Source organism: Lontra canadensis, unplaced genomic scaffold (genome assembly GCF_010015895.1).
Source record: "Lontra canadensis isolate GAN:19392208 unplaced genomic scaffold, GSC_riverotter_1.0 scaffold13, whole genome shotgun sequence".
NCBI lineage: Eukaryota > Metazoa > Chordata > Mammalia > Carnivora > Mustelidae > Lontra > Lontra canadensis.
Genome location: NW_022631007.1, coordinates 9,750,364 through 9,777,522, shown reverse-complemented (window position 1 = coordinate 9,777,522; position 27,159 = coordinate 9,750,364). Strand labels below are relative to the sequence as shown.

At 39.5% G+C, this 27,159-nt stretch overlaps 1 protein-coding gene across 17 annotated transcripts in view; it reads left to right on the top strand.

The window, feature by feature from the left end:
• The window catches only part of TRIP12 (thyroid hormone receptor interactor 12), a 140,957-nt gene that overhangs the window by 105,218 nt on the left and 8,580 nt on the right, over positions 1-27,159 (top strand). For 12 of the 17 annotated variants that reach the window (XM_032857420.1, XM_032857423.1, XM_032857427.1 and 9 more), the window contains 19 exons: positions 89-317; positions 623-741; positions 3,012-3,219; positions 6,159-6,259; positions 6,481-6,655; positions 7,827-7,968; positions 9,083-9,274; positions 10,538-10,689; positions 12,202-12,374; positions 12,773-12,846; positions 12,930-13,129; positions 13,918-14,045; positions 15,363-15,514; positions 16,169-16,311; positions 17,391-17,547; positions 19,091-19,189; positions 25,529-25,643; positions 25,942-26,096; positions 26,813-26,977. In XM_032857420.1, coding sequence (XP_032713311.1) covers positions 89-317; positions 623-741; positions 3,012-3,219; positions 6,159-6,259; positions 6,481-6,655; positions 7,827-7,968; positions 9,083-9,274; positions 10,538-10,689; positions 12,202-12,374; positions 12,773-12,846; positions 12,930-13,129; positions 13,918-14,045; positions 15,363-15,514; positions 16,169-16,311; positions 17,391-17,547; positions 19,091-19,189; positions 25,529-25,643; positions 25,942-26,096; positions 26,813-26,977 — 2,879 coding nt within the window. The remainder of the gene's footprint in view (positions 1-88; positions 318-622; positions 742-3,011; positions 3,220-6,158; positions 6,260-6,480; positions 6,656-7,826; positions 7,969-9,082; positions 9,275-10,537; positions 10,690-12,201; positions 12,375-12,772; positions 12,847-12,929; positions 13,130-13,917; positions 14,046-15,362; positions 15,515-16,168; positions 16,312-17,390; positions 17,548-19,090; positions 19,190-25,528; positions 25,644-25,941; positions 26,097-26,812; positions 26,978-27,159) is intronic. The other 5 variants (XM_032857422.1, XM_032857428.1, XM_032857424.1 and 2 more) reach the window with 1 other exon arrangement.

Sequence of the window (27,159 nt, the reverse complement as noted above, 5' to 3'; positions counted from 1 at the left end):
ATAATTACAGCAAGATGAAGGCTCTGTTGTTTACTTCTTTGAATTTGTGAGGTCTGTAAGTTTAGAATTGTACATTTTTTTTAAACAGGTGGATATTCAGAGTTAAAGAAGGATGATGCTCGAGCACAGCTTATGAAAGAGGATCCGGAACTGGCTAAGTCTTTTATTAAGACATTATTTGGTGTTCTTTATGAAGTGTATAGTTCCTCAGCGGGACCTGCGGTCAGACATAAGTGCCTTAGAGCAATTCTTAGGATAATTTATTTTGCGGATGCTGAACTTCTGAAGGATGTCCTGAAAAATCATGCTGTTTCAAGGTGTGTTCATGAAAATAGTAAAACATTGTAGAAATTCAAGTCTCTGCAAGTAGTCTCAGCAATCTTTAAAGTAATGTAGAAAAAAAAATGCATAAAACAGTTCATTTATAATGTCCCGAGGCCTTCGTTGTCTCTTTATATTTATACACACCTTGAGAGAGAGAAATGCAAACGTTAAGCATTTAAGACAAATTTCAGTTGTTTTCACAGTGAAAATATATTGCTCTCAGAATTAAAGTAGTATGGCCAAAAATAATTCTCAAGTTCAGACAGATGTTTTATATGCGAATGCTTTCTTTTTTTAGTCACATTGCCTCCATGCTGTCAAGCCAAGACCTGAAGATAGTAGTTGGAGCACTTCAGATGGCAGAAATCTTAATGCAGAAGTTACCTGATATTTTTAGTGTTTACTTCAGAAGAGAAGGTAATGTCATTCATGATAATTAATTAATGGTTAATCTTTTAGTCTAAATAGTATTTCAGTAGCCATATAGCTTTAATTTAGAACAAAAATTAAACTTTAATCTTTTACATAAGAAGTTTTCATGCTTGTAACTTACATACATATAAAGTGTCTTCTGTAAAATCTGTTAACTGACGTTGTGTGAGATTAATGGGCAGATGATAAACACTTTGTTATGTTTTAGTGATCTGAGTGTTCATGGGCCAGAAGCAATCCTTGACGTTCCTTTTCATGTAGATAAAGGGCACCTGCCCATAGAGATGCTTGAAAAAGTTAAGAGTTCACTTGCTTTCCCAGTGAATCCCATTAGTAGATCAGAACACTAGTAAAGAGGATTATTATTTACTTCCTTGGGTTTAGTCCTCTAATTTGAGGAATTTGAACATGGATGTCAGTCTTGGAGACATAGTACTTTTCCATTCTCTTTTTGAAGATGACAGAGATGAAACCGTATTGCTCATTTGGGTGTTTTATCCTCTTCAAACATGCCAAGATATTAAAGGAGTTCTTTCTCATCAACAAATCTCTTTACGGCTCTTTTGGTCTTTGAAGATACTTTGGTCTTGTGTGAGGACACAGGAAATAATGGTGTTTTGCCCTCAAGTAATCCTTCTTAGCTTCACCTTCCATCTTATCAGCAGTCCCGGTTCTTTCTGCATATGGTCTGTTACCTTTCTTTCATCATCTTACACTGGCTCTGTTTCTCGTCACATCTCAAGAGTGCTGTAATCATGCTAGTGTCAGAGTATTAAGTGGAAAGAGGTCTTCACTATTTCTTACTAGTTCTGTTTAAATAACAGTTTTGGTTTTTTTTTTTAATCCCAACTCTACATATTTACATGAAACAGAAGGCAAACTCTGTCGTTAGCAAATGGGTGCATTTATGAATAGATACTTCTTTGATCATATAGATATTTGGTATGTATTCTTTTTAGCCTTGGATTATTTTTAATTTGCATTCTGTGTTTTGGTTTTCATGGTCTGTATTAGTTGTTGTTTGCCTTAGTATTACCTTTCACATCTATTTCATCTTTCTGATTCGGAAGTGTATCAGAATATGTCTTTTTCTCAAAGTGATTTTTTTTCTTTTTACATTTACAGTACCACTGTGCCATCAGATTGGAATTTCCATTCCCCCAAATTTACATAGTATATACGGTATGAAGTTTATGGAGGAGTTTTGATTAGTTCTCTACTTTGCATCTGGCTAGATACACTGTTCTTTTAGGTTCCTCTTAAATGCCATTTATTCCTGGGGACCTCGCCTTCCTTCCAGAGTCTATAGGGTCCTTATTGCTGTGTGTTTGTCAGAATTTACTTTCTAAAGGACAGTTTATTTGTAATTTCTTATATTTTGTTTTGTTTTCTCCCCGATAACTGCCTGAGTCCATTTTTCTCATCTGTGGCCATATTCTTAATACCTAGCACACAGTCTGTCATGTTATTGCTGCGGATATTATTTGTGGAATGTGAATGCCTCAAGTTTGAGTTCACTCAGACATTTTGTGTTTTGCTGTGTTTTTGTGGTTTTTGTTTATTTTAAGAATTCTGATGGAAAGCTCTGGACTGTTTCCCAGAAAAAAAAAGTGAATGTGTGAACATGCATTCATACATTCACACACACACCTTGGCATACAGTTGATAGTTCTTGGCAACTACCCCCCACTCCCCATTACCACTGTCCACCATGTGCATTCTCCTATGGTTCTAGCCCAGATGTGAACCCCTGCCTTATAAGTTGCTGTTTAGCTCCCCTTGTCTCCTGCGAGGATGTGAAAAATCACCATCCTTGGATTGCTGGTGTTCTCTTTTGGCCAGTGGTGTTACTGTGATCTTGTCTCACTGTGCATTTGAAGTCGGCTTACAACTGTAGCGAGTCTTTCTCTCCTGGCTATCAAGCCACAGGAGCACTACTGCATTTTTGTAGTTCATTGTTTTCATTATAGTATTTTGAATTTCCAGTAGAACTTTATGTGCAACTCTGTTAAATTTCCTGTGATCACGTTTTGAATTTAGATCTCTTTATTTAATGCTGAATTTGCCTCCTACTTTCCAGAATGGAGTCAAGTCCAAAACCCTGGCACCTAAGTCATCATACTCCTCCCTACCCCCACCCTCATTTGCTGGATGCTTTTAATTCATTCCCCATGAATCAGTGTTAGCATTTAGATTCTGTAATCGTGGGGAAGTGGTCCTGGTTAAAACTGACTGTTAAATCTGTTACTACATAGGTGTAATGCATCAAGTAAAACACTTAGCAGAATCAGAGTCCTTGTTGACAAGTCCACCAAAGGCATGTACGAATGGGTCGGGATCCTTGGGGTCCACGACGTCAGTCAGCAGTGGAACAGCCACGGCCGCCACTAACGCCACGGCTGACTTGGGGTCCCCGAGCTTGCAGCACAGCAGAGATGATTCTTTAGATCTGAGCCCTCAAGGGTAAGTCAGAGTTTTGTGCTGATTTTTATGCTCTTTGCCTTTACCTGTGTCCTGGTACCTGAGATTCACACAGGGAATAAAATGGTAAAATATTAGAGAGGACACTTTGTGTTTTCCCATCCTGTTTAGTTCGATGTTTAACAGGCATGGGAGGAGACCGAACACTTACGGGAAAGCCACTCTGTTGAGCCGTGCTTAGGAACCACAAGACATGCTAGGTATTTCCAGTGTCATATCAGGGAACTGAGGCTCAGGAGTGAACTAATTGAGAAGTCAATGATGAGCACAGTGTCACACACTTACTTTACAGATGTAGGATTTGAGCCCTCATATTTAATGACGTATTTACTGCATTGTTGCATACATACCAACTTCAAGACATCTATAGTGAGATAGAAATATTAAACACTGGAGTTTTTTGAACTCCACAGGAAAAAACCCGATTTCCCATTTATTTTTAATTGACAAATGGGATCTTTGCTCTTAATAAAAGAAATTGGGAGTTCTTAAAATAGGTCTGCTTCCACCTCGCTACCCCTTTATTGTACTGTGCTTCTGAGAACATTACCAGACCCTCATTTTAGTTTTCATTTTGTTGTGATGAAACAAATTGCACTCTGAAAGTGTTTTTGTTTCTTTGACATTAGAAACTCAATATTGCTATATGACGCACATGATCAACAGATTCAGTTCTGGAATTCAGAGTGTAGTTAGTGTAATACTCCTTCCTGCTCCTTTTAAGGTGTAACATAGATTTGGGTAAAACATGCTCTACTTAATAAGTGAGGTCCAAACATTTAATTCTGTCAACTGCAAGGTGGCGTTGTCCTAAGAAGCTTATCTCGCTCAGAATTCCAGCTCCTTATGGTGCCACCTGGTGGCACTTGTCCTCTCTAGCTTAAATAAGAATTTTGGCAATTCTGGGACTTGGGCTGCAGACTAAGACTTCTGACACAGTGGCTGTTATTTTAGGAAGCTGCTTAGTTTGGGTGATACCTATGTCAGGGGCCCAGTCCAATGGGATTGAGCCTGGGCAATATACTGGGGATCCTTCACCTTCTCTCTTTTCAAGTTGGGTTTGCCTTGCCTGCCACTCTTTTCCCTTCGTCTCCAGAATGACTTCTTGCCCCGGCTGCTGTAGTAACTTGTGTTACTGCAGGTTTTCACTCTCTAGCGCAGGCACGGTGCCTGAGACATCAGGTGCTTGGTGAAATGTGATGCAGCTCAGACAAATGCAGTATTTCTGAGCCGCTTAAAGGAATTAGAGTTCATTATAGTTTCTAGAGTTGAAAATTCTAAAAAAATGAGGGAAAACTTTCAAAGTTTTAAGCACTTCCATTCCTTTGTAATATGGTTTCAAATAAAGAAAAGTTCATGTAAATTTGTGAAGGGAGAATCATTTAGTTGTGTTTGAAAGTTCATTTGTCCTTGGGGTGCCTGGGTGACTCGTTTGTTCAGGCATTCAACTCTTGGTTTTGGCTCAGGATCGAACCCCATGTTAGGCTCCATGCTCAGTGCAGAATCTGCATGAATATTTCTTTCTCTCCCCTCCTCCCCTGCCCCTCCCTAACTTGCATTCTCTCGAAAATAAATAAATCTTCAAAGAAAAAGTTCACTTGTCCTGATTGTGAAGCATAAACATATTTGTGATTTTTTTTTTTTAAAGATTTTATTTATTTATTTGACAGAGAGAAAGATCACAAGTAGGAAGAGAGGCAGGTAGAGAGAGAAGGGGAAGCAGGCTCTCTGGAGCCTGATGCGGGGCTCGATCCCAGAACCCTGGGATCGTGACCTGAGCCGAAGGCAGAGGCTTAACCCACTGAGCCACCCAGGTGCCCCTTTGTTTGTGATTTTAATATACATATCAGATGTTAGAAGACCTTTAAAGGGTTTTTTATTTTTGTTTTTCTGGGGGTTTTTTGTTTGTTTGTTTTTTCTACTTTTATTTGGGTTGCAGACCAACTGAACCAGAACCTTTTGTTTTTTTAAGATTTATTTATTTATTTGAGAGAGAGAGTGCACTAGCACGGGGTTGGTGGGAGGAACAGAGGGAGAGGGAGAGAGCAACTCAAGCTAACTGCATGCTGAGTGTGGAGCCCAACGCAGGGCTCGAGATTACACCTAAGCTGAAACCAAGAGTCGGACACTCAACTACTGCCCCACTCAGGAGCCCGAACATTTTTTCCATCTTTTCCATATTAAGTAGTTTTGTTATTCTGAGAATCTATTGATATTTCAAACTACTTCTACTGTTGTTAAGAGTATTGAAAATAAGACAAAGTCTGTGTATGTTCTCTTTCAGGTATTCTAATTCAAAACAGATTATTCATACTATGACTTAATAGATTTGTTTATAGGTAATTTTGAGTAAAAAAAAAAATCACTAAACTATTTATAAATGCATTCATTTAGGATGTTACTGTATTACATACCGTGAAAGTACTTTGGGTAGTATCAGGAAAGTATCTTTAATATTCAGAGTCCTGTTGTATATATCTTATTCTTGTCATTTAACTTAAGGAAGAAATATGATAATCAGATTTAACATTCTTTTTCTAGTTTGATAGCACAGTTCTTTTTAATATTGCTTCTTTGCATCCTAAATTTGTTCTGTGTACTTTTCTGTATGTGTACAACATTTTATAATAAGAGTTTTAACACAGAATTAATCAGATACTCTATTTGGTTTTACTTTTTTTAGTAGTTCAGTGTAGTCAAATAAGCTGTTTTTCTGGATTAATCATTTTTTGTGTTTCTAGACCTCTAGAACACGGCTGGTGCAGAGTCTGCATTAAATAAGTAATCATAAAGTGAAGAATACCTTTTTATGGCAATATTTTACAGCTCCTTGTTTCTGCCATTTTAGCTTGCTTTTCAATGAGCGATGATAATAAAGCGTGGTAATTGCTAAACTTATCCCATGTTTTCCCATGTGATAGTCGATTAAGTGATGTTCTAAAGAGAAAACGACTGCCAAAACGAGGGCCAAGAAGGCCAAAGTATTCACCTCCAAGAGATGATGACAAAGTAGACAATCAAGGTAATTGCTTTGGTAATGTGGTGGGCTGCAGAGGGAAGGACAGTAGCAGTAAGAGGCATGTACTTCTGAAAGCTCTTGACAGCTTTTAAGCACACCTGGGTTTCCTGAACAGTTGTTTCAGTAAATTCATCTAGTATTGTAAACAGGAATGTTAAAATTCGGTTGGTTTTTTCATCAGTATGCTGAGATGACTTAACTCTCATTCCCGCTTCTTTTCATAGCTAAAAGCCCTACCACTACTCAGTCACCTAAGTCGTCTTTCCTGGCAAGCTTGAACCCAAAAACGTGGGGAAGGTTAAGCGCACAGTCCAACAGCAACAACATTGAACCAGCACGAACTGCGGGAGTTAGTGGTCTTGCCAGAGCCGCCTCAAAGGACACCATATCCAATAATAGGTGAAGTGGGGGAATTCTCTATTACTTTTGTTCTGAGATTAGCGAAACTCTACATTCTTGCAGTCAGCACATTTACTACGTGGAGATGAAACATGGACACAGCCTTTCAATTTATGCTCAGAAATGGCATTGCTCAAGAATGGAGCAGATTCTTAGTTTTTGAACTCTGGCTTTTTCCTAAATTCAGTCACACTTTGAAACCATTTTGACATTTCTGGTTGGGAGTTAATATATGTTCAAAACCAAATAAATTATGTTCCCCATGGAACCTGTTCTTTAGTTTTGTTCTAGACAAGGGAAAGCTGACGTATTTTGTGTGCACACACACAGACTCCCCCTTCTATGATACCCTTCTTTCCTCTACCCTTTACAGTGGAACTTAAGAACCCTAGAGTGGAGGCTTGTTCTAAGCTATTTAGAATTGTATCAGCTAAACTTTTTCACATACCAGTCTTCGGCTGTTTTTGTTTTGTTTGTTTGTTTTTTGTTTTTAAATTTTTTATCTTTTCAGTATGTGGCTTTGAAAAAAAATTTTTTTTTCAGCCCTTCTGAGTTGTTTTATTTAGTTTTTTTGGCTCTGGTTGAACACCGACAAGGATTACTTCCTCCGCAAAGAAGAAATTTTTAAAAATCAAATGCCACTGGGTTAAGAGATAGGCTTTTTGGGGAGGAGGGGCGGGTGAATTTGTTTGGTTGTTTTTCCAATTTGGGTTACTAAGAAAATAAGCAAATGTATATCTAAAGCCATCAGAATTTGTAATTTAAATAGCCAGGCCTCAGCTAATAGCACAGGTGCATGTTCCTGGTCTGTAGTTCTTCAGTTTAGCTCTCCAAGGAACAGGATAAAGGACAAAGCAGGTATGTCTGTACCTAATGAAGCAGCCGTGTAGAGTTGCTTTCAGGCAAACACTTAGGGGTAGAGTTCCAAGAAGTTAGAACTTTTTGTATATTCATGTAATGATCTGAATTATAGTTTAAGTACATGAGCATTTCTCTACTATACCTTAGCCCATTTTGAAAATGACACTTAATTTGATTCATCTGAATTTTAGAAGCATAGGTAGAAAAGGGTTTTAAATGTAGCAGCTCTTTGCCTTTGATGTGGAGTTATAATTGAAATCCTTTCTATACACGGAGACTGAATTTAATACCTTGTTTTTCCTTCTTGCAGAGAAAAAATTAAAGGTTGGATTAAGGAACAGGCGCATAAATTTGTAGAGCGTTATTTTAGTTCTGAGAACATGGACGGAAGCAACCCTGCGCTGAATGTCCTTCAGAGACTTTGTGCTGCAACTGAACAACTCAACCTCCAGGTGCCACATGGGCCGCGCCGTGTTGGTCCTTCGTCATCTTTTCCAGCATCTCTTCTATCTTCCTGTCCTTTCCTTGATGGCTCTGACTTTCCATGAATTTTGTTGTCCTAGATGAGCTTTTTCGCCAGACATGTACCTTTAGCACTGACTTAGCTGTAACTTGTCCATTGACTTCTGTGCTTCATTATTTTATCATTAACTATACTAGGAATCTCATCTTTGACTTTCTTCTCTTCTCATCCCCCCCCACCCTTTTTTTTAAAGCATTTATTTAGAGAGCACATGCATATGAGTTGGGGGAGGGACAGGGCCAGAGGGCCAGCAAATCTCAAGCAGACTCTGCTCTGAGCGTGGAGCCCGACGGGGAACCCATTCTCACGAACCTGAGATTATGGTGTGAGCCCAGATCAGGAGTCAGAGGCTCAGCTGATTGAGCCACCCAGGCAATCTGTCACATTAATATTTCTTGACAAAAAAAGAAACTTGAGAGAAATGTCCCACAGGTACATCCCAACTTTGGTATTAGAATTGATGGGACCCTCCTTAACCCCTCAACCACATGGATCTGTTAGTACTTCGAGAGGGAGATTGAATAATAAGCCTTTTATATTTCATCTGATTCTTAGCCTGTTTACATTTTTAATGTACTTTGAGTACTTCGAGTAGTCAAGAATTGTCCATTTCATCCAGGTTTTAAATGTATTAATTTAGGGCCATACTTTATATTCTCGTTTTATCACTGTGGTATTCTAGCTCTTTATCCCTCAGTTTGTATTCTCATTTATTTATTTATTTAGTCTCTTTATTTCTTTTATTATTATTTCTTTATTCAACATTGGCCAAATGCAAGACTTTCCTTTTTTATGCCAGTAGTATGGATGCTGGTTTTCTTCCATGAAATCCTAACATTTCTGACTTTACGTGTAAGATCATAGTTTCCAAGGTTCTACCAAGAATGCATCACTCCCCCCACGTTCTTTTTTAAAAATGTTGAGAATGTATTCAATTCCTTTTGGGAGAAACGTGCATTGTGCATTTAGTTTAAGTCAATATAAATAATCAGTACAGATTAATCAGTATATCATTATAGAAATACTGTTCCTAACTCTTCCAGGTGGATGGTGGAGCTGAGTGCCTTGTTGAAATCCGTAGCATAGTCTCAGAGTCTGATGTTTCATCGTTTGAAATCCAACACAGTGGATTCGTGAAGCAGCTGTTGCTTTATTTGACATCTAAAAGTGAAAAAGATGCTGTGAGCAGAGAGATCAGATTAAAGAGATTCCTTCATGTATTCTTTTCTTCACCAGTAAGTTATCTCCTGATGCTTCTCTGTCATCCTGTAGGAATCATCGGTCACTGATGTGTGTATTTTCACCTCAGTAATTTCCTTTAGGTGCTGGTCAAGATATTGAGGTCAAGTCTCTGGCTTCTTATACAGTTAGATTTGGATTTCTTGGTCTTTTATATATCAGATATACTAGTAAAGCAACAGAATTGTGATTTAATGGCATATGTGCTATACTTTCTGTGGCCATTGTATCTTGAGTCTTTTTTTTTTTTTTTTTTTTCTGGTAAAACCAGCCATTAATAGTCTCTTAATTGTGAATGTATTTTATTCTCAATATTTGTTTTTAAACATGTTGTCAACAATATATACATATAGGGAAATATGGTAAAATAGCTACAGACATGAGAGAGGGAGCATATACGTTTCCCTTTTGCATATAAAGTACAGTATTAACAATTTTATTGGAGTGTATGCAATCACCATTTATAGTCTGGATTAGCAAACCAGAAGGCTCAGAGGGGCTCCACTTCCTTCAGCCTCAGTGGGTAAGAGCAAGAATGTAACCATTCTTGGACACTAGTGACTTAACATCATTCTATTTTTACAAAACTACTTGAGAGACGTCATCCTCTGGATCATCTGTGTAGTAGGACTAAGGGTAATTCTCCTATGTGTTGGTGAAACATTTGAGCACTTCCTGTATTCCTATATGTTGGTGAAACATTTGAGTACTTCCTGTATTGTTTTAACTTGGGCTCGTAATGCAGACTTGTTTGTTTGAGATGCATTAGATGTGTAGCAGTACTGGATATAGTTTTATACCATGCTTAAGATTAAGTACAGGTCTGTAATCTCCATGCAGCTGAATGGGTTTCAGGAGTTCTACAGTACGGTATGTATACATTGCCTGGTTCCCAGTGGATTCTAAATGGCACTCCATGAATGTTGAATGTTTTTGCAGGAAAGCATATGGATATTCCTGCTCAGTACAGGTAAATAAAGACTGCAAAGGGCCTCATGTCCGAGTCAGATCTCTTCGCCAATAAGTTGTGTTTTCAAACCTTTTTGGACTTAGGAATTAAGAATAAGGGATTGTGGGCCTGTACAAAAAAAGAGTCTATTTGAAATAATTTAGATGGAAATAATCATTCCAACCAAATCTATCAAAAGAGAATAGAGGCATGGTTCTCCTCTGTTAAACTGACCGTTAAATTTTCTTGTTGAGGAGTGTTCCATTTTCAAGAGGCCTTGCTTAACCTGTTGGTTTATTTATAACTTTAGCTTCCTGGAGAAGAGCCCATTGGAAGAGTAGAACCAGTGGGTAATGCACCTTTGTTGGCATTAGTTCACAAGATGAACAACTGCCTCAGCCAGATGGAGCAATTTCCAGTGAAAGTACACGACTTCCCCAGTGGAAATGGGACAGGAGGCAGGTAAGGATCATTGCCTGGGTGTGCCCTTGCCATTGGACTCTGTGCTTCATTTTGTTGAGGTAAAGTGCCAAGAGGTCTGGTAACATCTTCATCTGCTCTAAGACCATTTGACTATAATGACTGAAGAAAAACACTTTTTATCTTTAAAATTGCCTCATGTGTTTTAAACATGTTTTGGAAATACATAACCCATTGATTGTGTTGGTGAGCTATAATAGCCTTAGTGTTCCTTAAATTGATAGGCTTTAATATATACGGCTTCTCTCCGTGAATTTGTAGATAGGGATAATAAAATATTTGCATTCTGTGTAATAATGTGATATAAGTGGTTATACCTTTGATGGGTTTCAGCAGATAAGTGTATATTTTGAAGTTTTCTTGTTTCATTAAAACTTCTGCTTTTTCCATAATACAGTAGTTTTGCTGGACTCATGAAATGCTATAGAAAGAATTCACTGTAAAAGTTCATTATGGTATTTTCAGGTTGTTAGAAGGTTTCTGGAATATTATGATTAGAAGCCTACAAAATAAGAAACTAGTTCAGTTTTCAAATATACAGTCTGATGTGTTTTGAAAACATTTAAATTTTTTATTGAATTAAAATGATGCATTATTGGACAGATGAAGGGATCTGTGTGGGCTAGGGTTTTTTTCTGGCTTTGAATATTAATATAGAATGTGGTATTCAGTTTTGATCATTATCCTGTCCTGGAAAATGTTATGAAATATGGGGGCATTTTCATCTGTGCCTGAGAAAATTATAAAGTTTTTCATTTTTACCTAGATTTGTATTTAAAAAAAATGTATGTTTACATATATGTGTGTAAGTGTGTGTGTGTGTGTGTGTGTGTGTGTGTGTGTGTGTATCTCTTGTCTAATGGAATATTCTTTTCCATACTCCTATTTGCATGTCTTATGGAATCTTACAGATAAACTGCATTTTAAGCCTGTCTGTGTCTCACTATTGTCAGCCCTTGCCAGAAGTGAGCAATTAAATATCATAACCAATTTAGACTGGTGTAGCTATCAAACTGCTTCGTTCAAAAGACTGTAGCAAAGTAAATTTTAAAGGTTAGTTTTGAAAGTAATTTTATAACAGAACTGTTTGAAAGCAAAAAAGAGGGCTTTTTCCTTTGTTTTTAAAGCCATAGAATTTCGTTAGGCTGTGGCAAAATACTGCAGAAGTGAGCAGGCTCAAATGGTTGAGGAATTTGTAGTCTAGAGAAATAGTTAAATCTCAGTGGTGAGGATTTCTGCTCACATCGGTTTCCGGTATGATAGAGATAAAAAGATAATTTAACATTTTCATATGCATACATACACACCCTCTTTTATTCCTTACTTTATAATAACTTACAGTAAGTAACTTGAATTGCTGGCTTGACTGTTTACATAGCTGGTAAGTAGGTGCTTATTTTGTGTCTTAAGAAAATGAAGTTTGTATTGTCTTTTGTTTGTATTATGTTGATTTTGAAAATAATAGAATAACTTTTTTTCACAAATTATCTTGAGCTTTTCTCTCAACAGAGGATCACAGGCTTTAAAATTTTTCAACACACATCAGTTAAAATGCCAGTTACAAAGACATCCAGACTGTGCGAATGTGAAGCAGTGGAAAGGCGGGCCAGTCAAGATCGATCCCCTGGCTTTGGTACAAGCTATCGAGAGATACCTTGTAGTTAGAGGTACTTTTCCTAGATGTGTGTTTTGTGTTTGTACGTACATTGGGCTGGGACTATTAGGGGATGTGGGAACGACTTCCCTGCTTAAGGCTGCTTCTGTTAAAACCTAGCATTGGGAACTTGTGTTCCCATCATTCATTTTTACATAGCCTGTGGAAGCGTAGTACACTTCCGAGGGCTTGATGGCTGACTTCAGTGATGAGTTCACTTATCGTGTTGGAACATAATGCAGTAGAAATGATGCTCTATAGGTGACAATTTTCTTAGCTTTTTCTGCTTCATAGGTCACAGTGTTAAGTGTGTACTTTTTCTAAGATTATGTTCGTTTAACCAGTACGCATGGGCTTTTCTTTGCCACGGACAATTGCTTGGGAGTTTTAACGGCCTTCTTGGGTCTTCAGGGTATGGAAGAGTAAGAGAAGATGATGAAGACAGTGATGATGATGGCTCTGACGAGGAAATAGACGAGTCTCTGGTAAGGTGCTATTCTCACTGTGTTGTCATGCACACATGGTTCAGGGCCTGGAGCTTAAGTGGGTTTTCTTTTGCTTCATTCAGGCTGCTCAGTTCTTAAATTCCGGCAATGTAAGGCACAGGCTACAGTTCTACATTGGAGAGCATTTGCTGCCATATAACATGACCGTGTATCAGGCAGTCCGGCAGTTCAGTATCCAGGCTGAGGACGAGCGGGAGTCCACGGATGACGAGAGCAACCCTCTGGGGAGAGCGGGCATTTGGACAAAGACTCATACAATATGGCAAGTCCGAAACTGACTTCATTTGCTTTGTCATCAACTTCCATATGTCGTTCCTGTGTTTTGGAATTCATAGTAATGGCTGGCTGACATCACTTTTTTATTAAAAGCTGCTTCAAATATTTTATCTGTGTGTACATGAATGCATGCATGTGCACACATGTGTACGTTTGTATTTGCCTTCCTTATGTCTCCTGGAAAACGTACTCATGGGCAGTAATCACAGTATATGTCAACTTTTTAGATTGATTTCAAGTCTTTAAAGAAGACAAAAACCTCTTCGGAAGATGACATTCCTTTAGGTAATAAGCTTTGGCATCTCTGAGCCCTTAGAGGCATTTGGATGCAGCTTTCTGCATTGTTTGTGAATGTCTTCTACTTAGATTTAAAGAGAACCAGTCTTCAGGGCACTTGGGTGGCTCATTCGGTTAAGCAGCCGACTCTCGATCTTTGCTCAGGTCTTGATCTCAGGGTTGTGAATTCAAGCCCTGTAGTGGGCTCCACTTAAAAAAAAAAAAAAAAAAAAAAAAAAAAAAAAAAAAAAAACTGCAGAGAGCCATTGTTCTCTGAACCAACCCTGGAGTTCCTCAGGTGGCCTCTCCTGGGCCAGTGGACTCTTTGTGGTGGTTTCCTGAATCAGTGCCTGGGTAATTCTCCAAACCCGTAAGTAGGGAGAAACAGGATAGATGTCAGAGTTCTGGTAACTGTGGTGTCTGTGGGTCACACTTCAGTCCCTGTAGAAGAGTTTGTATTTTTAAAATCGACATTAGTTTATATACTCTCCAATTTAGGTACAAACCCGTGAGAGAGGATGAAGAAAGTAATAAAGATTGTGTTGGTGGTAAAAGAGGAAGAGCCCAAACAGCTCCAACAAAAACATCGCCTAGAAATGCAAAAAAGCACGATGAGTTATGGCATGGTAAGTTGGTCCATGGGAGGGGAAAACAAATTGCCACGGGGCAGAAGGTTTCTTGTTGTGGAAGTTTTAAAGGAATGATTTATATCTGGCAGTGAAACCCTTAGATATGATACAGAAAAAATGAATTTACCACAAATGAAAAATTAAGTACCTGCAAAATTAAATTTTGGAAGAAAATTGGGAAGAACTCATACTATTCTCATGACAAATTTATGTTTTCATGAAGGCTAAAACAAATTGCGTTAGTAGAACACATTTACTAAAGAAGAGACTGATGGTGGTCAGGCAGGCCCTCCATTTTTGTCTGTTGTTACAATCTAACAATTAGAGAAGGAATGAGAAGTTCTGCCAGGTAGTGTAATGACTGCAGAATGGAGTAGCACCTCCCAGTTGATCTCTTTACTTTTGTAGTATGGAAGCTATCAAGCTTCCAGTCTCCCGAGTGCTCACCTACCCCCGCCCCCCATTTCTGTGAGGGTAGCAGTGTTTTAACATTTGGCTCAGGGTCCTTCTTGGAGACCATCTCTATCCAGGAGTTCCAAACAAAATGGTGTCAGCTACTGGAATTTTTTTTTTTTTTGGTCCTCAGAAATAAGGGCATTATAACAATGTTTTGTTTTCTTTTCATAAAACTTAAGTTCTGTTGTAAAGGATTTTTATTTTGAGTTTTTCTGTGTCTGTGTTTTTGGTGTTAAAAATTGCCCTTTCTTTTATGATAGTAATAGTGTGGTGATTTTTAATTCCTTTGTTTGGTAAAAGTAAATGGCAACAGTTTGAGCCCCTGCCCCCTGCCCAAGCTATTACTCAGTGAAATCTAAGAATCGTAGATCCCCTTGGAAACTCAGTCTGTCCTATATCCTTGGCCTCAGATTAAATAGCCAAATCTCCTATCAGATTTACAATTGGGAATATTTGTCTGTTTTACATAGTCATTTTAAGGTGGTTATAAAAATTTAAAAATCCAGGAAATTTGTATAAAACTAAACTTAAATTTAAACATTCTGTCTTTATTATTCTCTGTGGCCGTTTTATTGTTAGTTGTTTCTTCTGTTGAAAAGAAGAAATGGGAAATGAGTCCGTTTTTCTCCTTTACAGTTTATTTGGATATGGGAGGAAAGCAAAATTTTTATAAGCTTGTATGATGTATGTGTAAGATAAAGGGAAAAATGTTCAAGCTATCAATACTCTGATAGGATACCAAATAGTAGATCTTCACAACTTGTGCTTACTATTTTCGGGGGATAAGAGGACACCGGCTCCACTGGTACAGCCTTTCTAACTTGGGTCAAACCTTACCTTTGATCTTTTGCCCTCTAGATGGAGTGTGCCCATCGGTATCAAATCCTTTAGAAGTTTACCTCATATCCACACCACCTGAAAATATAACTTTTGAAGACCCATCATTAGATGTGATTCTTCTTTTAAGAGTTTTACATGCCATCAGTCGATACTGGTATTACTTGTATGATGTGAGTAATGTGAACTGCTTATGGAGTTTCCCATCGTGTGTAGTGCATGGCATGTTACCTGTGGTTGATGACTTTTTCTGTCTAGTGGTTGATGAGTTTTTGTTGTACTAGGGACAGCCATAAGGATTCCATTCAATGTAGGCGGATCATAGCCCACTGAGATGTAACATACTCACCAGTGGGAGCTTCTCCCACAATTTCTGTGGCTGGCCTACGTTCTTGGATTAGTGTTCTTCCTGGCTGTAACATAATATTAAGTTAGGCTACAAAATGAAGAACAATGTGAATTTATTTATTTATTTATTTATAGAACTGATAGAAAAATTCTTTCAGTACATTTAAGCAAACTTTCATTTGTCTAAGTTGATAATAGGGAAGAATGACGGAGTTGGCCTCACACAAAACATTAGCTGCCACCTCAATGATAGGGTCAGTACTAGTGGCCTGTAGGGGTTGTGGTATTTGAGATCTGCATTGTAGAAGTTGTGATTTAGGTTGAGACACTTGAGTGAGGAGCTGTATATCATATGTTGGGAACCAGGTGAAATCCAGGCCCTCTGCATACATTTTTGAAGATAAAGAGTTAGTAGATATAACCCTAATGTTTTACTACATGCAGACTGACTTTATTTATTTATTTTCAACATTTTACAGAATGCAATGTGCAAGGAGATTATTCCAACTAGTGAATTCATTAACAGTAAGTTGACAGCAAAAGCAAATAGGCAGCTTCAAGATCCTTTAGTAATCATGACAGGAAACATCCCAACATGGCTTACTGAACTAGGAAAAACCTGGTAAGATGATCATTTCTGAAGTGGTATCTTGGGAGTGTGTTATTGTTGCATTGGTCTTAATATATTTTGTCACAGAAACAGTCTTCACTGGACCTACTTAAATGTGTTTAAGTAACATCATATTTGATCACAGCTTGCTTAATATTTAGTGTCGCTGTCTGTAGCTGGGGCGAATACAAGGTCTACTTGTGACAGTACATACTGTCTAAATATATGAAATAGAAAAGTATGCAAGGATATTTAAAGAGATTAAGATCCTCTGTCTTCATAAAGTTGGACTCCAAAGGTACATAGTTGGTTGATTTTCTGAGCCTGTTTGCATCCAGACTTAACATTCTCAGAGACCATAGAACTGTACCACTGATCAATACAGTAGTCAGTAGCCACATACATCTGTTTACATTTAGATCAGTGAAAATTAAGTAAATTAGAAATTAGATTTTAATCACATCAGCCACATCCTTATGTGGCTGCCCATATTAGAACAGACGTTGAATATTGGCATCACCACAGGAAGTGTTTTTAGCAGCTCTGTGTCAAGAACTTCCAAAATCCTACATCAAGAGGCAGCAGTAGGACCTGTGTCCCTGTAGGGTTCCTTCTCTGGAAATCAGCATGGCTGTTTGGTAGGTTTGAGTGACTTAGAAATGCCAGAGCTGGAGGAAGATGAGCTAGTAATGGCATTATTATTATTTGTGTATATGTGGTATGGGGATGGTTTGGCAGTGTCATGAAGCAGTGATCGTATTTTAAAATCCGGGTTTTGCTAGTCAAGTCATACTTCCTGAAAGTCTTTGGGTAGATTAAAGATAATCTTGAATAGACCTGATTTAAAGTATAGGATTTTTAATAGTTGAATTTCATATTTCACAGCAAAAAGCTACTTTTAATGCATTATTGATCCCTTAGAAATTTCATACAAGAGTTACGAAAATTCTTCTAAATTAGTTTGCCAAGACCGTTTTTATTGGTTCTCTTATAGTTTTTCCTCTGTATCATAGTAACAGGTTGTTTCTAATGTAGTGGTTTGTATGGTTTGTGATTCTAATTCAGATAATCTGTGTCTCATCTTTTTACAGCCCATTTTTCTTCCCTTTTGATACCCGGCAAATGCTTTTTTATGTAACTGCATTTGATCGGGACCGAGCAATGCAAAGATTACTTGATACCAACCCAGAAATCAACCAGTCTGATTCTCAAGATAGCAGAGTTGCACCTAGATTGGATAGGAAAAAAGTAAGTTTCTCCCCCCTAATATGTAAAGGTAGACCGCACCGAGCTTTTGCCACTAACGGGAATGCTGGAGCTGCGGCGCGTGGGAGCAGTGCCTGTGGTGCAGAACCGTCACACGGTCACCGCTGTCCCTCTGCTTGTCTATCTTCTCTGGAGCAGCCAGGGTTTCCTGTCAAGTCTTGGAACCAGGCTCTCTGTGATTCTTTTTCATCCCACTATTAAGAGTCCTTTTTTCCCATTGCTGAAGTAATTTCTCCAGTTCTTTTTTCTTAGTTGCCATAACTCTCATGCCAAGAAAGAGTCCTGTCTTCTCCCACCAAGGCTTTTTCTTTTTAATTTAGGAACTCACACTATAGCCTCCCTTTTATACTCGATCCGTATGCAGTAGGTAGAATTAACCAGGTGCACTTTAGTCCCTTCGCACATCACACTGATCAGGTGACCGAAACAGGATTCTTGATGGGATTCCTGGCTTGTGCCTAGTTGCCCCTGGTTGCTGACCTCCACTTCCTGGGCTTCTCACCTTGGCTCCACACTCAGAGCTCTGACCACTCCACTGTGAGCCATTCCAGCGGCGACCCCATCCTCCATTTGTGACGCCACTGCCTTTTGCTTCTGATGTCTCTGTTCATCTTCCTCTTTTCTTGCTGAGGATTCTTACTCAAGTGTGTCTTTTGAAAACCTGTAACTCCAAGACTCAAGAGAGCCACTAGTAATGACATGAAAAGAGTTAGAAGGAATGAGAAGCAAAACAAAAATTACCTTATACTTTTTGTTTGTTTTGCAAAGGCTTGCTATTTCTATCTTTATTTGTATCACTAGGATTGTGTCAGTGGCAGTGTTGGTAGATTTGGAAATCTAGCAGGACGTGTCTCGTCCCCATGAATCTCATTAGTAGATGTTTGTAGTTGTGCTTGTAAGATCTCTGCAGGTTGGGGCCGGGAGGTTTCAGCTCACCTGTCTCACCTGCCACTGCCACACCGATCTCTCCATGATGTAATTGTAACTGTGCCCAGGGAGAGGCCATGTAGCTCTAGCCCTAACTTGCACTGGTGTCTGGCATGGTTACAGAGAGCCTTTCTTCTCCACCTGAAATTTTCTCAACGTGTCGTGGGCTCAAGATAATACTTAGACTTAACTTGTAGCTTTGTTGTCCACGTTTGTAGCAACACAGTTGCTTCTTAACTTTTCCTGACATAATGCTTTTCTAGAAATGGTCTTGGGGTACTCCAGTGGCTCAGCCAGCTCAGCATCCGACTCTTGGTTTTGGTGGGGGTCATGATCTCAGGGTCGTGGGATCAAGCCCCACACCGCTCCATGCTGGGCATGGAGTCCACTTGAGATTCTCTCCCCTTCTTCCTCGCCCTCTGCCCATTGCCCCACTCAAGCAGGCGCATGCACACTGTCTCGTGGGCTCTCTCTCAGGTAAATGAAAAATAGTATTTTAACGGTTCATTTTTTTTTGCACTCCAAGAAATGCCAGCTGTTTATTACAATAAAGTGTAACACGAGCATTGTTTCCTCACATTTGTGCTTTGTTTTTCAGCGTACTGTGAACAGAGAGGAGCTGCTGAAGCAAGCAGAGTCTGTGATGCAGGATCTGGGTAGCTCCCGGGCCATGTTAGAGATCCAGTATGAGAATGAGGTGAGCTTACCAGCGTGGTTGGTTTTTACATTTGTGCCTTCAGTAAGACTTTGTTGGTCCTCTGAAATTCTGAAAGACAATTGGGAAATTAATCTAGAAATTGGAGATTTGCTCTGTGTAGGATGATCTTGGAAGGCGGAAACCCTCCAGTTTCCAAGATTAAGATGGTTTTTTCCTGCATAAGAGCAAATGTTTGTGTAATTCTTAGGTTGATAAAGTGAAAGGGTGTTTTAAGCGTACCTTTCAAAATGTTTGAACTGCTTTTAAAAAAATAACAGATCTAACCTGTATAATAAATGTACACTTACAACATGTACAATTCTAGTCGTACAGATTCTAATGTCCGAATGTATTCAGTCTGAAACCATTACCACATCAACATCAAGAGAACATTCCATCACCCCAAACTGTTCTCCTAGATCACTTTGCCATTCGCCCCTCCCCCTGCCTCTTGCCCCCAGGCAACCATCAGTCTTTTTTCTGTCTTGCAGTTCTGTCTTTTCTTACAGTGTCCTCGTAGGTATGTAGCAGTTTGTGTTACTCTTCTGTCACTTAGTACAGTGCTTTCTAGAGTCATCCAAATTATTGCATGTATCCGTATATTTCCTTTTATCACTAATAGTAAGAGACTGTCATATAGATATTTCAGGAAATGTTTCATCACCAGGTGATGCACATTTTAGTTTCCAGTTTTTGACACGTGTGAATGATGCTGCTGTGAACATTGGGTACAGGTCTTTGGATAGACACTTTTTATTTCTCTTACGTAAATTCTTCAGGGATGAATTGCTGAGCTACTTAATAAGATCCATTTTACTTTGTGAGAAACACCACAAACTGTTTTCCAAGTAGCTTTGCCATTTCCTGTTGCCGCCAGTGATGGAGCTTGTGAGTTTCGGTGGCTTCCCATGCTCACCAACTCTCGGGTCTAGTTTTTTTTAATTTGGGGTATTTTGGTGGGTTTACAGTAGTATCTTATTATGTTCTGTTTGCATTTTTCTGATTTCTCATTCCCATTTGTTTTACTGGCCATTCATATATCGTCTCTGGAGAAGTGTCCATCCACATTTCCAGCATCGTGTTTTATGATTAAGTTATTACTCTGGCTATAAGTACTTCATGAAATGTCTTTGGAAGAGCAGACATTTCTAATTTTGTTGAAATCCAGTTTATCAGTTTTTTTTCCCCCTGGCCTGTGCTTTTTTTAATCCCAGGAAATTTTCTCCTCACCCTTGGTTTTCAGAGATTTCCCCCCATGTGTTTCTCTAGAAATTTTAGAGTTTTGGCTCTCATACTTAGGTCTGTAATCCATTTTTAGTTATATATAGCATAAAGTAAGGGATGAAGGGTATTTTTCCTTTTTTCTAAAGATAGGCTGTTTCATTTTTCTAGCACCATTTGTTTGAGAAGGCATATTTCTCCCATATTGAATGACTTTGGCTCCTTTTTGAAAATGAGTCGATTGTGAATATTTGGATCTATTTCTGGATTTTCTGTTCTTTTTTGTTTTTCTATACTGTCTTGATTACTGTATCTTTATAGTTAGTCTTGAAGTCAGATAGTGTGAGTCCTCCAACTTTTTCTTTGTCAAAGTTGTGGTTATTTCTCAGTCCCTAGTATTTCCGTGTAAATTTTAGAATCAGCTTGTCAGTGACTACAGAAGGTCTCCCAGGATATTGACAGGGATTATGTTGAATTTTGGTCAGTTTGGGGAGAAAATTGACATGTATTAGTGTTGGATCTTGGAGGTCATGAACACCGTGTAGACTTCATTTGTTTAGGTCTTTTTATCTCTCTCATTTTCACTTATTAACAAGTCTAGAGGTCTTTCATGTGCACATTTTGTTAAAATTCTCCCCAAATATTTCTTGCTTTGTGATGATGTTGAAAATGATACTCTTCTTATTTTCTGGTTGCTATTAGTTTGTAGAAATACAGTTGGTTTTTATATCTTCAACTTATTTTCTGTGACTTTGATAATTTTTAGTTCTAATAACTTTTTAATAGATCATGTAGGATTATTGCAGAACCCAGGTTTGGGAGGCTTAAAGGGCTGGATAGTAAAACATGCAGGGGCTGCGGGCCCTACACTGCCCATCATGACCACTGCATTTTGCCTTTGTTGTACAAGCAGGAAAGTGGCCGGAGACGATACTTACATGAATGAGCCTGGCCGTGTTCCAACAAAATTTTATTGTCAATGAAATTTGAAGTTCCATCTAATTTTCACATGTGGTAAGATATTATTCAAGATTTTGCAACCACGGAAATTGTAAAAACCACTGTTAGCTTGCAGATGGTACAAAAACAGGAAGTGGACCAGAGCTGTAGTTGGCTCACCTGTGGTGTTGGACAGTCTTGTCGGCTGTGGAGAAAAAAATACGTTTTTACTTACTTTCTAACCTTTGTCATTTCTTTCTTTTAAGGCACTTTTATATTAAACAGCCTGGACCGGCCCTCAAGAGATTTCAAATAATGATTTTCTCTGTATTTTAACTGTGAAAAACTCTTGAGGGTACTTTTCCTCCCTCTTTCCCCTCAATATTTTTAAGACAAAACTTGAGAATGTTTAGACTTCTAAAACTCGTAAAGACCTAAAATTTCCAAACCTTCTATTACACTGATTATAATAGCCAGTCACTCTGCCCATCAGTTTTCTTGTCTATAAAATGTGAGGTAGAGTACAACCACTAACAATCTGCATTATCACCTCTGGTTATCCAAGGAATTTTAATATGAGTTTGATTTTTCTTAGGCATTTTCATCTCATTAAAGACTTTTGAAAAGTTAATTTGAGAGTATTTAGTCATCAAAAGTAAAACTTCAAGTCATTGTGACCTAGGAAGTCAACCATGTGCTAGGGATCCGGGTTATGGCAGAGTTCCTGCAGTCAGAGGATTACAGTGTAGTGGCGGGGCGGGGGGTGTGTGCAGCACAGGACAGAGGTACAAAGGACACAAGTCCTACCGTCCTAGGAGCGTGTGAGCAGGTTCATAGAGTTCAGCTGATGGAAGAGAGCAGAAGAACTAGGGGACCAAAGGCTATGGGTCGAGCAAAGGATTGGGCTTTGTGGCGAGTAGCAGAAGCGATGGGGCAGAGGGAGATGGAGTGGAGGCCTTGGCTGCTGGGATAAGAAATTGGCACGCTCTTTTGAATCACCCTGACCGTGCCTCTTGCTCAGAGATACAGTTCTTCAGATGTTTACATGTGTATTTCTTCTTCATAAAACTGCAAGACCTCTGCCCCAGGTGACTTCTTTTCCTGAGTTTATTTTTACCTTTAATTTTTACTTTTTTACCCCAGTACATTTTTTTCTTGCCAGGAATGTGTTTCTTTCCCTCTCGCATCCTTCGTGGTTCTGTTCACATTGCCTCTCGCACGGAACCTGAACAAGTTCACGATAGCATCACAGTGATTGCGCCACGGGTCATCAGGACTGAGTTACTGATGTAGAAGTCTTAATTTAATAATCTCCATCACTGGGTCTTACCCACTAATTATGGGAAAGATTCTAGGAGGATTATTGGGGAATAGGGCTTGGGAGGAGTACTGACTTTTTAGATACAAAGGGCCTCAGGTTGTAAAGCAGATTCGACCATACAGGTCTGCAAATGACCATTAGGAAGACTCCAGAGTAGCTCTAGAAGAATCCTAAATTCGAAGTATCAAATCCATATGGGCCCCATCTTGAATAGGGATGGTTGGTAACAGTGTCTAGGCTCAGAGAGTCTTGAAGCCCCAAGATTGGCTGGGGCTACAAATGACCAACCTCCAGGAGGGCGAAGTGATAGGAGCGGGGACTCTGGAGCCTGGCGCCAGCGCTGCCTGACTGTGACACTGGGCAGTTCTGTAAAGTCCTTGGTGATACCTCAAGAGGGGCAGAAGAGATGGACCTTTCTTGTCCCGTGTTGTTAGAATGATTAATGGTAGAACATTGTCCTGTCGTAAGTGCTAGTATGTGTTAGCTTTTGAAAGAGACTCAGTTGTCAAAATTCATTTTTCTGTGTTTTTACTTCTAGAGCTTTATGCTTTTTCTTCCTTTTTTTTTTTTTTTTAAAGAATTTATTTATTTATTTGAAAGAGGGATCACAAGCAGGCAGAGAGGCAGGAGGTGGGGCGGGGGGCAGTCTCCCCGCTGAGCAGAGAGCCCAGTGTGGGGCTCGATTCCAGGACCCGGAGACCAAGACGAGGCCTAACCCACTGAACCACCCAGGCACCCCATTTTCCTTCCTTTAGAAACAAATGAAGCAAAACCAAAGTACCTACCTTTCTAGTGGAGTGGCTGAGTAGAACAGAAGCCTGAAAAGATAAGGTTGGTCTGCCGCAGGCCGGCGGCCAGTCAGGTTCCCCGGTGAATTGGCAGAACAGCTTTGACTACCTCCTTCCGCACCTCACAGATTTGCTGTGATGACATGTTTACAGTGCTACTAGTGCCGTTTGATATTTTAAGTCTGTTTTACCTTTAAAAATAACAGCCCATTCCTTGGATGAAGGAATTAAACTGATCTGATTTGTGATTTCTATTTAGCCTAGGGTAATTATGCTAAAAGGAGGAAAAAAAAACATAAGTGGCTCTAAAGCACCATCTGCTGGATATCAGATGTTACTGCAGTTTTTTCTTTTTTCTTGGCTTCTCTTTTTTCCTTTACTTTCTCTCCTCCAGTACTCGGGATTCAGTGGAGAACAAAGTATACAGAATTCCTACCATCACAGAACTTTTTTTTTTCCCCACGTATTTACGCATATGTGAATGATGGGTCACATGATGAAGAGAAAAAAAGGTGGATCGGGATGGGGGAAGGGATAGGGTGGTTAAGAGGACATTTGACAGGCAAGTCCTTACCATTTAGGGAAGGGTTTCTCTAGAGAAAGAACAGAGAAGCAAAAGCCCCGAGGCAGATTCCTGGCCCTTCCGCAGAATGACCAGCCAGAGTAGGAGTCAGGGTATGGGAGGGGGTCACCCAGGTGGTACAGGCGGGGGAAGAACATGAGGTTTTGCTCTGAGTGAGATAGGAGGCCTCTCGGCACTGTGAGGCTAGACGAGGAGATGCCGGGAATGCAGGTGCAGAGAGCATGCGGGAGGCTCTAGCAGTAGACCAGGTAAGGGACCAGTTCAGAATATATTTTGAAGGGGGGGCTTACAGTGTTGAATGATGGGTTGGAATGTGCAGTGAAAAAAAGAAAAGCCAGGGTGGTGTTGGTGGGTCCAGAAGGTGTCACCACATCCAACCTGATATGTCACTGTTTGCAAAGTTAGAGGGAAATACTTGGTGGATTGGATCTGATCTGTTAAGCTAGTTTGGATACTTTTAAAAAGTAACTGTGATAATGATAAAATAATGCCCATTATCTGCAGATCATCTCTCAGTGAACTCTAGTTCTCTTGATCAGGATAATGGTTTGAGGTGGTCTATAAACTACTATATTAACTTGTCATAAGCTGCATATCTAATTTATGGTCTGAGCTGGTCAGACCTTTATAGAATGTGAAGTAATGACTAGGCTGTGAGCATGGACACGGGATGCCTCTTATGGGGCAGGGCTTTTCGTTCAAAGCTGTACAGTCACATCCAGGCTGGTTTTAAAATACCAGTGCCCAGGCTCTAACCACCCCATCAAGCGAGAATCTTCAGGACATGCTCACCATCTCCATGCGAACATACTGATAAAGCTCTCAGGAGTTTCTAGGGCACCGGGGGGGCTTGAGAAGCACAGACGTACTCCCTGAGGCTAAGTTACCGCCGTGGGTGCTCGCATGGGTCTGACCTTCCCTGGGCCCTGTGTTCTTCCGCAAAGCAGTGTTCAGTGGCTGCCGTGTGTCCACGCACTCTTGAGGGTACAGAGGTGAACTAAAGTTGCCCTTGAGGGAGAAATGCAAACATATAATGAAACTGGCAGTGTGAGGTGATGTGAGAAGTCGCTGAACAACGATTCCTGAAGAAAAAGGAGCAGAGTCCCTGGGCTGAAGAGGAGGCTTCTCTTGAGGAGACGACATTTGAGTTGGTTTCAGGGTAATAGCTCACCCGAGAAGGCTCTGGAAGGAGATCATCCTCAGACAAAACCGCCTTATTCACCAGGGGTGCGAGAGCTACAGCAGCACTGTTGTCAGTGTAGAAGCCTGCAGCACACAGTGCGAGTGTGAGGGTCCTGGGCAGTAACAGGGTGGCTCATTCTTGTTCCGGGGGACCAAGGCTGAAGGAGCCCCGTCAGGACAGTTGGGGAAATGATACATGAAATAAACAGTTGCTGCTAGTATCCATATTGTGAAGAGGTTGACCCAAGAAAAAGGCAGCGTAAAGTCTGAAAATTTGCAATTGTTCTGCCTTTGTTCTTTTGTAGGTCGGTACAGGTCTCGGGCCTACACTGGAGTTTTATGCACTTGTATCTCAGGAACTACAGAGAGCTGACTTGGGTCTCTGGAGAGGTGAAGAAGTGACTCTTAGCAATCCAAAAGGTAATATTAATGTGTGAGGTCGTCAGTCTGTGCTTTTCACGTGAGGTAAAAGGGCCTTTATAATTCATTAAATAGATGTACTTTCTAGTAGAGGGCCATGGTCTCTGACCTTCATTCAATTTTTAGCCTTTGTTTTCTCTTTTATCAAATCAGGGAGAACCTTCCAGCTCTAGAGGACTTCATTCCATGATCTGATTTTGAGAATACTGACTTGCTTAGATGTTCTTAGTTATCAGGTTTTGTCCTGTCTTGTTTTTGGAAATAGCATCTAAAGTTTTGTGACTTGCTCATTTCATAGGAAGCCAAGAAGGGACCAAGTATATTCAAAACCTCCAGGGCCTGTTTGCGCTTCCCTTTGGTAGGACGGCTAAGCCAGCTCACATCGCAAAGGTTAAGATGAAGTTTCGCTTCTTAGGAAAATTAATGGCCAAGGCTATCATGGATTTCAGATTGGTAAGTTTAGGATTATTTGCTTGTCTACATTTTTCTGTGTCTGTGTACTCTGAGAGTATCTCAATTGCCTGTACTTCATGCTGGGTTTTAAAACAGTGTGACACAGACTTTAATGGGCATATGACTTACATGGAGATTTCTATTTAAAAACACTAATTCAGGACCAGTATCTGAGATACTTGGTCAGTATGTAGAAGTCATTTTCTTTCATCCAGTGTCAAGTTTCCAAGCTGACAGTTTTGTCTTGCCTACAGAATGGGCTGTTAACCAGTTATTTTAGAAGTTACATTTTTTTCAGTTTTAATTACTTGGTTCTTCTTTTTAACCTCTTTTTCCCCCAGATGTGCAGTAATGCAGACTACAGTAGAATTTAGTATATTCCGCCTCAAATAGATTAAGATTCCTGTAAATAATCTCTTTAGTTTGGAGGCCCTTTTGGAGAATATATGTCCATCATTGAAAGATAACCTTTTTAGGGTCACTGTTTAAATAGGATCCTTTGGTGTACTAAATTTTTCACAATATCAGGGCCCCAAATTGGGTTTAAATGGGAACAATTGTGTGTAATGAGAGAAACAGTTCCGAAATGTGGTTTTTTGGAGGGGTGAGTTATTACTCAGCCTTTATAAATGATCTCTTAGAGTGTCAGTTACAGAACTGAGGCAGTTCTAGAAGCTTAGCGTGACTGTTAGAATATTTTGTATACTTCCTTTCAGGTGGACCTTCCCCTTGGCTTACCCTTTTATAAGTGGATGCTGAGGCAGGAAACTTCACTGACATCACATGATTTGTTTGACATTGACCCGGTTGTAGCCAGATCAGTGTATCACCTAGAAGACATTGTCAGACAGAAGAAAAGACTTGAACAAGATAAATCCCAGGTAAGCTTAGAAGATGAGGAAATGATCAAGTGGATCCGTTTCTACTGTTGCAAGATGAGGTCTTTGTTAAATGGTTTCTATTTGACGCAGTTACTATTTTACATTATTTTACTTATTTTATTTTAGAAGAGTTTAATTTTTTTATTAGATTAACTGAAACGATTTCACAGTAAGATGACTTC